Below are 12,601 nucleotides of genomic sequence, written 5' to 3'. Positions count from 1 at the left end.
AGTCACTATAAACCGTTAAGTGGATCTGGAGAGGCTCACAATGCTAGAAAGGTATGGCTGAGCATTCGTAATAGGTCATCAGCAAGCGTGTAGATGGTGGTAGTGTGGTTTGTGGAAAGTAGAAGATTGAGGGTGTGACACTTGGCGTATGTGCGGGCCATTGGCAGGCTTGTACATTTCAATGGCTGCCTTGTTTTTTGAGGAAGACATTGGAGGCAGTGTTGCTCACCTCAGATGTGGGACAGAGAGCTGAAAAAAGATGCTAGCGTATATAGACGCAGGTACATAATCAGCCCATGGGTGGTGTGGCTGATTGAGAACAGCTTGCTTTGAACTAAATGGCTTGACTTCCAAGCGGGGGGAGATATTAATGTTTTGGCATGCACCAGAAGAGAGCTCTTGCAGTTAAAAGCTTCCCCTCATTGACTGCATCTGTGTTTGAGGAAGAGGCTGCAACCTGATGGGTGCATCACGAGAATTACTGGATTACAAACCTATATCGGCAAGGATTCGGAGAAGGATGGTATCAGTACTATGTTCTGATAGCAGGTCCTGGATATGGTACAATAGCTAAATGAGCAATAAGCAGATGCCAGAATTATCAGCCTTGGTGGGCATGCCCTTCAGTACTGCAGGGAGGGCACATGTACTATTCTTGGAGCATGAGCTGAGTTAATGGGAGATGATTCCGGGCACATTGTGGGGTGGGGTGATTGTGCCTGTAGATCTGGGCGCTGAATACTGTTACAGCAAAGATATGCTTTAAAGCAGAGTTCATGTTCTTTTTGAAGTGATCTGCTGCCCCCATATCATGTTTGTAAACTATGGGCCAGGCCATGTGATATGTGGGCCTAAGTGGCTGGCCTGTTATAGATGCTGATCTAGCCTTGAGGGAAAGTGAAGGCAGGGCTATGTAAATTATGAGTAGTAGTGAGTCTTTTACAAGATTGGGTGCTGTTTTCCTTAGGGAATCAGTGCTGGAACATCTGCCTTTGATCTGGTGGAGTTCTACCACAGATGTGCTGCAGTGTCCATTATCTGGACAGAACCATGTAACCCGCTCTGTGGGTTCCTAGAAAGGATTCTCTGCCGCTGGGGTGCTCTGTGGAGGGGACCAGATTTGGAGGTGTGTCCTTTGGCCAAATGATTCTGCAGAAGCATGGGTATCCTGAGGGCAATGAGAGTTGGTGTAGGTCACCAGGCCTAGTGTGCTGGGAATAGGTTGTACTGCTGCTGGCCTTGGGCCTGATGCTTTCATGAACTGCTTCATAAAGTCTACTCGAGCAGCTTGTTTCTTTGCATTTTATGCCAACACTTTGTATACATTGACCAATGTCTTTGGTAATTTGCCCTTCAGCAAAGGAACCTAGCAGACAGAATTCTTCGATGTGGTTTAAAACACAAGTGTGATTCGTTTCTCAGTTGAGCTGATTCCCATATAGCATATCAACGTCCACTCTGACATATGTGAGAATCAGGGAATGTAGGAAACAATTATTTATTTACAGCGTAGCTTGTTTATAGAAGTGTTGGCAAATCCTTGAATCACACAGCCGCCATGTTAGGGATCAAGACAAGTGAAAAGGCTTTATTACTTAGGAAAGCTGTCTTTCACAAGAGCTAAACATGTGAGCCAAATCAGAGATGTATCCAGGCTTATTTGGTGCTGTGAACCCTAAACAGATTGAGGTCTCGCCCAAGGACATAATAACCTAGTACTGCTTCAGGGGAGACCATCCATCTTTCTTGCTGTAGAGCTCATCAACATTCTTTCCGTTCCTTGCTAGAAAATTAACTCTGCTTGTTTTCTGACTGAATATAAATGTACTGACCTCCTACTACTAGCTAACCACTTACAACACAATATTAACAATGCACGTTAACCAGTTACTCTGATGTAGACAGCAGTTATGTTCTTCAAGCTAACACATCTGCGAAACTCAGGCTTTAGAAAGCAGAGTTACTCTTTAAGTTAGCCCTTACCGTTTACAGATCTTAAGAGGCGGTAGACCATCCAGTGGATCCCAAGCTCGTGCAGTGGCCTCTCCTTATTGTACTGTATGTGTTTACCTATGGTAGCTCTAGCCAGCAACTGCAAACCATAATTATTTAAAGTTATCCCTGATATCCCTGGTGTCAATTCATTCTGGCAGATTTGCTGTTATTTTCTGGAAAATGTATTAGGGAGGGTGACCGCCACTTTAAAAAAAAATGGGATTGTTTTGCATTAAATGGATCTTTGGAGGCTTTCTGCCACCTGAAGTAAAGGTATACCCTGATGTTGAAGTGCTCTTGCCAATAGAACCTCTGTATTTTATGTGAAAGCTTCCATGTTACATAGAGCACACCCCCTGTAGCATCCTGGGTAATGATCTCGAAGCAGTCTAGAGATACTACTCTGCACAGTGTATGCAAGAAATCATCGACTGCACGGGTGTTGGCAGCAGCCTTGCCTCTGTCATTGGCATTAGGGTGACATAAGGAAGGAGGGCGCTGCTTTCATTATAGCTTCTCCAAGTTCCTGCCACCATGCCAGAGTCACAAACTAGGAAAGTCAACCCATGAACGCTGCTGGGGATTTCGGTGTGTATTGTGTTGGAAATCTAAAGATGACAGAGTAGAGTTAGCTGTACCCAAACTGTGTACACCTGCAGTTTTTCAAAATGTTATTTGAATGGATGTTAATGCATTTTTTAAGGGTTGAAGCGTGACTAGCCTGAGCATTCAGTAAAAGGTGGACTTGTATTGGTCATTTTCTTTAATGAATCTTGATGGTGCAGCAAAGTATTTTTTACTAGAAAGTGTTCTATTCAGATTTCATTTAAAGCTTTCTATGAATAGGCACAAAGAGCTATGTGGACCCACTGGTTAAAGTGACTGGTGCAAACAGCGTCTTAGGCTCAAGAGAGTAAGGATCAACTCCTTGGCATGTGTTTCAGATGGAAAGTTCTAGCAAGCCTGCACCAAAGGTGGTGTTGACATGTTTCAGACCCGGTGCAGCCGGCTAGGGTGGCAGTTTTGCAAGGAAGAAGGGCATACAACTTTTTGTTACGCAAATATGTTCTAGTTGTATAATGAGCCTTTACTTTGGGTAAGCAGTTGAGGAAAAACACAAAATGGAGATTTGGTTAAACAGATCTACTATATAGTCGGGTGTGGGTAAGCTTGTGACGGACATTCTTTGGGCGCATTGAGAATAAATGGCGAATACGCAGGCTCAGAGGTATATTATTATTAAGTTCAATAAAAAGGTGAAAAGAACAACATAATGCAACAGGGGCGAGAAGCATCCATCCACAACAACGAGCGGGCTAGCAAACCGCCAGGATTTATTGCTGCTTGAGACCTGTTGCCCTGGGGTTTCGTGGATCACAGTCACACCTCTGCACCTTAAACCCGATTGTTTCCTTTTCATGGGCATTATCAAAAAAGCCCTGTCTGGCTCCTGTTTCCTGAAGTATTCAGCAGGGGACCCAGTCAGTCCTGGTTACACTGTATGCACCTTGGGATTTTCCCAGAGCACAGAACCTGTACTTGAGTGCAGCTACTGTCGAGAGTTAGTTTCCTTTCTATGACGTTGCCTCCACAATTTGGGATGCACTCTATTCTGGAAGCAGTGGCACTTCCTGCATCTCATTATAAGGTTTTGTAAAGAACATTATCTATTACAAATGTTTTCCCCAAGTTGTTTTCTGGACTCCATGGTGACGTACAAAGTAACACCAATCCAGTAACCCATTCATGTAAAGAATTCTTAGACTGCACAAGCTTTACCCTCAGTAATATCATTAGTAGTCCCCATGTTTCCAAAAGGGGAATCGATTTATTGGTGAACCGTTGTAATTACAAGTGTCACACAAGTCACCCCTGATATGAATTCGAGAGAACCAATGCCTACCTAATACCTTCCATATTGACACAGCCCAATGAGTAAATACTAGACAGGAGAATGGGGGGGGGGGGCTGTGGGACACGACAGGAGAATAGTGGTGGGGGCTGCGTGACAAGAACAAATGGACGCAGCTGGCAGAGGGAAAGCAATTCATAAAGGAGCATGGGAGGCGCAGTGTGCTAAAGTACGTCCAGTGAGTTGGCGAGGAAGGGAGCTCTGGTCATTGACTGCTGTGCCCTTTCTTTGGAGTGGAGCCAGTGAAACTAGGTGGTATAGAATAATTGATCCTGCAGGACTGAAATACTATTCTGATTTTTCTCTTTCTCCAGAGGAGCCTGAAAATGTTGAAGAGTTTGCCAGGCGGGACCGGGCGCACATAGACAACACTTTGAAGCTGAACGATGAAAAACCAACAGATGATTATTCAGGTAATCAATACTTTCACACACAAAAGAAAGTGAATTTGTGGTAATGAGCTGTTTCCAGGTTGGAAATGGAATCTCCAGTCTGCATCATATAGCATGGAGATGTTGTTATTATTGTTTATTCAGTGCGGACCTAACTTCAAGAAGCAACGGAGCACTTTACAGAGGTATACACCAATACAGATACATAACGGAGCGGAACATTACAGAGGCATAGCGGTGCGCTTTTCAGAGGTAACAACAGAACAGATATACAGGAGGGGCTAGAATACAGAGGGGCACAGAGGAAGGGTGCAGCTGTACCGGGTGGCGGGGACGAGAGGGGCGATGTGATGGCCTAGGTGTTGAGGTGGAGAGATTCCTTGAAGAGGTTGGTCTTAAATTCTTTTCTGAATTGTAGGAGGGTAGGGGCAAGTCGGATGCTGACAGGGAGGAGGTTCCAGAGGCTTGGTGCGTAGTCAGAGAAGGCTTGTTTTCTGGTCTTTTCCTTTTTGCAAGCAGTGGATTTCAAGTCTTCACATGTCCTGGCTTCCAGTGGTGTGCTGTCTGCTTGAGATGCTGAGTTTCTCTGCGAGGGCTGGGTGACCTAAGGGCGGCTGCCTTATAGATGATGCAGCAAGACTTGAAGGTTATTCGTGCATGCAGTGGAAGCCAGTGAAGGTCGATGAGGGCCGGGGTGATGTGGTTATATCTGCGTAGACCCTTAATGAGGCATGCAGCTGTATGTAGGACACTTCTCAATGTGTCCCCAGGGCTAGTGCACTGATGCTCTAGGGAAATGCTAGGCGGCTTCCTAGGGTGGCCTAGTCAATAGGCCCCAGGGAGTGCCTGTCAGAATTCCGGGAACCTGGTTCCGCGTTGACCCGTCGTGAAGAATATATTTCTTCCTACCAATGTGATTCTCAGGAGTACGAAAGGACAGTCTAAGAATCCAATTGATCGGAAGATGGTGTAGAGTCGTTGGGATCGTAGAGCTGAGCGGCCCGCAACTTCCCGGTAGATGATGGTTCCAGGTTCCAGCCAACGACTGCAGAATATTATACTGATTACAATCAAATACACCCCTTTCAAGAGAACACGTAACAAAATCTCAACAGACTAACCTGCAGAAAACGGTTTAACCAGAAGTGTTTCATGCAAGAATGTCCTCTATACTGGGGTACTCTGGAGACCAGAAGAAGAGAAAAGACAATCAGTACCAGAGAATGAGTGGAAGAAATAATGGTAAGGAAAGGTAGGTTTCTTACCCTTTTTTCCCTGGAAGTGAACGTCCCTGGCAAAGTCCTTCTTCTTTCCTGTAGGAACAGTGTGATGGTATCTGCCCTCTGTTCGGTGGACCAAACAATCCAAGGTGTAAGAAGTCACTAGTCCAGCAACCACCTATTCCCGCCGGCACGAGGACGCCTAAAAGGTGCTCAGGAAGTCTCTAGTCCAGCACCAAGCCTGTACCCGCCGGCACGAGGACGCCTACAGCACCCTGGGGAAGGACAGGGAAGGGATTGGAGAGGGAAAAGGAAGGAAGGAAAGAACGAAGGTAAGAGGTCTCCCAAGCTTCGAGGTCCGATTTCGACAAAACCAAATCACTAGGCAAGAATAATCCATAAACAATCCGAGGTCAAGATACAAGAACAGGTAAGGATAATCCAAGAGCAGTCCAGTAAACGTAATCCGAGATCAAACAAAACCACAAAATCTGAGCAAGAAAAAACCGCTGTCACTATTGGATCAGAAGCAGCGAGAAGTGGGCGCCAGATCATTAAGTACTTGAAGTACCGGCACCAAGATGGTCACGTGACCCAACACGTTTTCTATCACGTGGAAGATGCTGCGTCCACTGACGTAGTCTCCATGGCAACTTCCACGTGAGGCGTCGGGAACGCAGTTCCCGACGCAAATGTGTTCCGTGCGTAGAGCGTGGATACCGCAAGCCCGCCTTCTGTATGGTGGTATAACGGGACAGAAGCTTTTGGTGAGGATGAGACACGTGAACCGCAGGGGTGATACAAGACCTGGAGCGTTTTCTGACAGTGCCACTTTAGCTCTAACAACATAAAACGAGACAAAATGTCAGGTGAAGTGGTGCCAAAATGACACTGATGCAGGGGCGGGCGGGGGGGGGGGTTTGTTGGGGGGAGTAACATAACCCCATTGCTTAAATAATCAAAATATAGAATAAACAAAATACAAAACTCATAAATTCATGTTTCACCAAAGCTGCAATGAAGTAAGAGTTCCACTGTTTACTCCCTGGCTTTAGCAAGAAGTGGGACCTGTCCCGGGTAGGGTTTTCAGTTAGGAGAATGTCCAGAGAAGGGCTCATCTTATACACGGAATGGCAATTCCATGTATTTAGGAATTGGAGCTTTTTATGCGGAGGAGGGAAACCATTAACCATTTATTTCTTATGTTATTGAGGTTTGCTTCTCTTATGCTTTGGTAAGAGCCAGCAGGATCTTTCCTACTCTAAAGAGATGGGAATTTGGATGCTTTTTCAAAGATGTCTGATAGTGATAAAGAAAATGAGAAAAGCTCTTGTGTGCGGAGGGTCAGTGTAGATAAATTAGCAATGACCCCTACGGACATCTGGCATGAAGGTGTTCCCTGGGGTAAAGAACAATATTAGAATTAAGGATAACACACCCAAAAAGACCTCCTGAAAGAAGGACCTTGAATGTTCGGGATAATGGAAAGCTAGCAAATTCGAATAGAAAAAGCCTAGTGGGCTCAACAGCCAAGTAAAGGTGCATGACAAAATATTGGCTTGGGAACATTTCTGGACTGGTGGAACTTCCTCTCTCAAGGAGAGCAACTTGCTATGGGAGAGGCTGATTGATGTGACGCGTCTTTATCTGAAGAGGAGAAACTAGGGATTTGCCCAATGAGCGCCAAACATCAAATAGTCAGGAAGCAGGGGCAGGTGTCCAGGAAATCACCAGTGTTGGGCTGCCATCACATCTATAGAGGGTAGTGTTGTAGCCACTGTCTAAGAAACCTTTGGTGGGTTTTCTATCGATTAAGGATCTACTGATGCCATGTCCTACTCTAGCGCCTGGCACTGGAAACCTACTCAATTTGCTTCCTTGAATGCCAGGCTGAATCCAGCAATGAGGGTGTGCACTCTAAGGTAGCTAACACCCTTTTCTCTGCGTGTCGTGGCAGTCAATGGCACTCAGCGTACCTCCCCACCACCACCTCTCACCTCTCTCCATTCCTTCAGGGCTATCTCTCCCCCACCCACCTGCACTGTAACTCACCTCTCAAGTCAACCGCTGCCACCGCTGCCTGCTCCAAATCTGCCATAGGAAGGAAAAAGGGACTTGCCCTACTTGCTTCCAGGGTTGATAGATTGAATACTTGTAAGTTGGGTAAAAATAAATGCTGAAACTGCAATCATGTAGATGTTTTTAACTTCAGTGTGTACTATACAAAATACCTCACTCATAATTAGTCTAAAGGACAATAGAGTTACACCAAGCATTATAAGAGTGTTGGTCATTTATAGTGCACACATCAAGCTGAATCGTTTCATACATCACTCTCTATGGACAGCATGAAACATCTTGATGCCGGAATAAACATCCCTCTGTCCTGGTGAGCAAAGACAGAAGATAAAGGGAGAGATGATCTTTATTTCTTATTGACATTGAACGAAACAAGTTTACCAATTCACAAAAGTCAGACTTGCAGTTGGATCCTAAAGAAACCTGACCCGAAGAATGGGTCCTTACCTTTTAAACTGTTTGTGGCAGATTTTGCAGCAGATATAGTTAATTTTTAACATTAATAACTTTGAAAACAAATTGCAAAAGGTCCTTGCTCATAATAATTAGGAAACGTTAAAGAGCAGCAACAAACATTTTAATCTTAACACGAAAACCTAGAGAAAAGTTCTTGAAGGCCAACATGTGTGGCCATTAATATGATCAGAAACATCATCTCCATTTATTTTGAGGTTTTGTATAGCACACTTATAATGGATTGTGTCCTCCAACGGATTCCTCGTTTTAGATATTTATTGTCCTGCTGTCCAGCTCTCTGAAACTTTTTCCCAGCAGGGGGAGCATGCACACCAGTGTCGATGACTGATGAGTCATCTTCGTGACCAGACGTGACGTCGATGAGGGTGCAAATAGCACGCTCGATTCCCCATGACCTCAGTTGTTTTTTTTCCGCATACCCAGCATGCTGCTTGGGAATTTCGCCTCAGAAAATCCTCTAACGCACTTATTTATTTCAAAAATTCTGTGAAATTTTAGTAGACTCTTCTAACATGTCTATTTCGAACCCCTCCAGTTTAGAAAAATGCTGTGATTGCAGCACAGAACTGTCCCGCACCGATCCTCACAGAGTTTGTCTGTGGTGCCTTGGTACCAACAACATCGTGGCGGTTTGAGGCTCATGTCAGGTTATGTCACTTAAAGGAGAGAGCCTCCAAATTGGCCCTGGGTCGCTTGTCTTAAAAGCACCCAAGGAAAACACCCTCGGAGATTCTGCCCAGCAAAAAAAGCTCCACAGCCGATAAGTCACCCGAGAAGGAGAAACAAACGGTTGAAAAAACACTGTAAAAGATCTCCCTCGAGGAGCAATTCCCATCTTTCTTCTTCTTCCTTGTCAAAGAAGACAAAGAGAAGGAGGAACCATTCGTCAACAGAGAGAGACAGGTACATTTCCCGTCTAAATCCACCTCGGCTGAAAAGTGGGAAGAGTTTTGCATCAAAATGATGCAGGTTTTCGAGAAAGCAGGTCACCATCAAGCCCACGGCATCCAATAAGGCCAGGAGGGACTCGGCTCACCAACCACCTTATATGTCTTAGAGCCCGAGACCGGTGAAATCCTCAATTCGAGGATGCCAGCGACACACCATCAGCGGTTTATGCTTTCTTTGACGTTCTGTCAGCTCCATCAGCATCATCAATATCAAAAAAGGATGCATCAAGACATTTGTTGATCTCTCGAGTAAATGTACTTCGAAATCTAGGAGGGATTTTATGTCCTCTTTTCAGGACATTTTTTTAATGAGGATGATGGGCTCCCTTGATATTCTGAAGAGTTTCATAATGAGGAGAAAAGGCCTTCTGATTTAGACTCTGCCCTGCATGATGCAAGTGGCTTGGTGGTGCAGGTGGAATTCCCACAGGGAGACCCTTGATCCCATACCAATATAGCATATAGGAAAATAATGACTAAGGTAAGGGACGCCTTGGGTTGGAGTCCCCCACTTGGTGATATAACAGAATGTGACCTGACTGACATCTTAGACAAGGGAACAACTGTTGAACCCATTCTTCCCTTAAATATTGCCATCACAAATCCCCTCATGGAGCTATGGAAGACTCCCTGCTTGAGGCCAGCAGCCCACAAGGAATTTACCAAGAAATACAGGCCAGCCTTATCTAGTCCAGAATTCCTAATCATAAATCCACTACATGATAGTCTGGTAGTTAATGCTGCGACTGTGGGTAACAAGGCTAGCACTTAACCATCTTTACCCCCTGAAAAAGATGACAAGCATTACAATACTTTAGCAAAAAAGGTTTTTGCCTCTGGCATTATGGAACTTAAAGCAGTTAATTCCTCATGTGCACTGTCGAGGTATTGGCATACCTTATGGTTTGTTATAGCTGGGTTATGTGAGCACATCCCTGAAGGTGAAATGAGGAAGGGTTTCCTTAACATAGTGGAGGATGGAAAGGAAGCACTGCGCCAGTCCCTGCAGTCAGCACTCAACACGGCCGATTGTGTCAGGAGATCTATGGTGGCGAGTTGTGTCGTGCAAAGATTCGCCTGGCTCAGAAAATCGGGGTTTGCACAGGACGTCCAAGCTAAGATGCCGACATTCCATTTGATGGCACACATCTCTTTGGTCAAAAGGCAGATGACAATCTTAAAAAATAGCAGGTGTCCAAGGCTGCAGCAAAGTCCTTTGGGGCTGCAATAATGCAGCCTGCTCAACCTTCCTCTCAATGGAAGAGTTACAATATGATATGATATGGCATTTATAACTCGCCCATGCACAAGTTTTTCAAGGCGCTAAGTGTTTTAAGCAAACCTTTTCATTATTACAATGATGGACAGAAAGGTAACAGCCTGCCAACGATCGAGGTCTAGGACATATCTCTCGACCTTCCAGAGGTAGAGTAGGTAAAACGCAGACCGCCTCTGCATCTGTTCCCTCCAGTGTGGCCGCTGCCACAAAACCTCTTTTAGGACTTCTGCCACACTACGCCGGTAGGGGGCTGTCTGTCACACTATTCGCAAGAATGGTGCGCCATTACTGCAGACACATGGGTGCTTCAGGAAGTCTCACAAGGTTACTGCCTCCTACCTTTAAAGCGCCTTCTGTATTGCCCCCCTCTGGTCAGACCATCTCCTGCTACAGACCCACTGCTCCTGCAAGATGGTTCCTCTCTTCTGGAGAAGGGTGCTATAGAGTTGGTACCTGTACAGGAGAGGAACAGGGGGTGGTACTCCCACTATTTTATGGTCCCAAAGACGGACAAAGGTTTGTGACCCATCTTGGTTCTGAGATGATTGAACAAGTTCATAAGGAAGGACACATTGAAGATGGTAACATTCTCGCAGATCCTTCCGGCTCTAGAAATTCAGGATTGGTTGTGTCACTCAACCTACAGGACGCTTCCTTCCATGTGCCAATCCATCCAAAGCACAGGAAGTACCTGAGGTTCATCATAGGCAACACTCACTACCAAATTTGAGTTCTGCCTTTTGGGGGCTTACCTCTACCCTGTGGGTCTTCACCAAGCTGTTGGCAGTAGTTACAGATAGTCTCAAGAAAGGAGGAATTCATGTCTTTCCCTCCCTGGATGATTGGTTAATCTGGGCATCTTCTAGGTACCACAGCCAGATTGAGAATTAAATAGCAGCTCCAATGGGCCCTCAGATCTCAACGGTTGCAGTTCTCGGGTAGGATGATAGATTAGATACAAATCCTGATCAGAGTCTCTCAGGATCCCCTGGGTTGGACTTACACAGAGAACGTGATGTTGGGAGAACCGTTTTAGCAACCTTGGCCAGGGGCAACCGTAGAGATGGACGCATCTCTGAAAGGCTAGGGTGCTCACTTGAATGAGCTGACAGTGAGTGGGCTGTGGTCCCTGGCGGAGACAAAACTTCACATGAACCAGTTTGAGCTGAGGCAGATGAGACTGGCACTGGTGGCCATCTTGTGCTCTATACTGGGGTAGACTGTCCTGATCATGACGAACAACACAATGTCCATGCACTACTACAACAAGAGAGGTGGTGTAGGTTCACTCCCCCTGTGCAGAGAGGCAGTGCAGCTCTGGTTGTGAGCGTTACAGAACAAGGTCTCCCTGTCTGCACATTCACCTCGCCAGGAAGGAGAATAAGGCGGCAGACGCCCTGAACAGGCAGGGCTAGTTCTCTCATAAGTGGGAGTTGTGCCAGGAAGTTCTCCTAGAGTTCTTCGCCCTCTGGGGAACCCCCCCAAGTCGGTCTGTTCACATCCAGTGTGAACAAGAAGTGCACATTTTTCTGCTCCTGGGAATTTCCCCAAGAGGAGCACTGTGGGACGCATTGGTGGTGGACTGGAACTTCCAGCACCTTTATGCTTTCCCACGATTCCTGTCATTCTTCAAGTGATCAGGAGGTTGAAGACGTACAGAGCAACCATGCTTCTGATTACCCCGGGCTGAGCCAGGAGGACGTGGTACCCAGACATTCTGCACATGTCCATCTGCCCCTCTCCTCCACTCCGTTGCCTTCCTTGGAGACTAGACCTTCTCTTTCAGGAGGCGGGGGGCCTGGTTCTTGACCTGAGTGCACACACGCTCAACCTGCTCGCCTGGCTTCTGAAAGGCTGAGGTACAGGGATTGGGTCCTTCTGGAAGACGTGATGAAGGTGTTGCTTTCGGCCAGAAAGCCAGCAACTAAAGTTCTATACTGCTGCCGTTGGTAGAAATTCTGCAGCTGGTGCAGAGCACGGGATGTTCTTCATTTGGCAAGACAAGGCCTTCAGGTCACCACCATCAAGGGCTATTTAGCAGCGCTATCAATTTCTAAGTGCATTCCAGAACAAGGATTGTCCTTCTTGATCCTCTTCGTGGTGCAGTTCTTAAAGGGCTTGACTAGCACCTTCCCTCCACAACCTTTGTGGTAGCGGCATGGGACTTAAACTTGGTGTTAACATTTCTCATGGCGTCACCATTTGAGCCATTACATTCGTGTCCTCTGAGGCTTCTAACATGGAAGATGGCCTATTTGGTTGCCATCTCCTCGGCTCGAAGAGTGAGCGAATTGCAG

The 12,601-nt window shown here is 46.1% G+C and overlaps 1 protein-coding gene across 2 annotated transcripts in view; it reads left to right on the top strand.

Moving 5' to 3' along the window:
- The window catches only part of SRL (sarcalumenin), a 211,609-nt gene that overhangs the window by 83,298 nt on the left and 115,710 nt on the right, over positions 1-12,601 (top strand). For both annotated transcript variants that reach the window (XM_069646831.1, XM_069646830.1), the window contains exon 3: positions 4,222-4,320. In XM_069646831.1, the coding sequence (XP_069502932.1) occupies positions 4,222-4,320 (99 nt within the window). The remainder of the gene's footprint in view (positions 1-4,221; positions 4,321-12,601) is intronic.

The sequence above is a fragment of the Ambystoma mexicanum genome, chromosome 2q (assembly GCF_040938575.1).
Source record: "Ambystoma mexicanum isolate Mex_15411 chromosome 2q, UKY_AmexF1_1, whole genome shotgun sequence".
In the NCBI taxonomy this organism is placed as follows: Eukaryota; Metazoa; Chordata; class Amphibia; order Caudata; family Ambystomatidae; genus Ambystoma; species Ambystoma mexicanum.
This window is presented reverse-complemented; position numbering and strand designations above follow the sequence as displayed.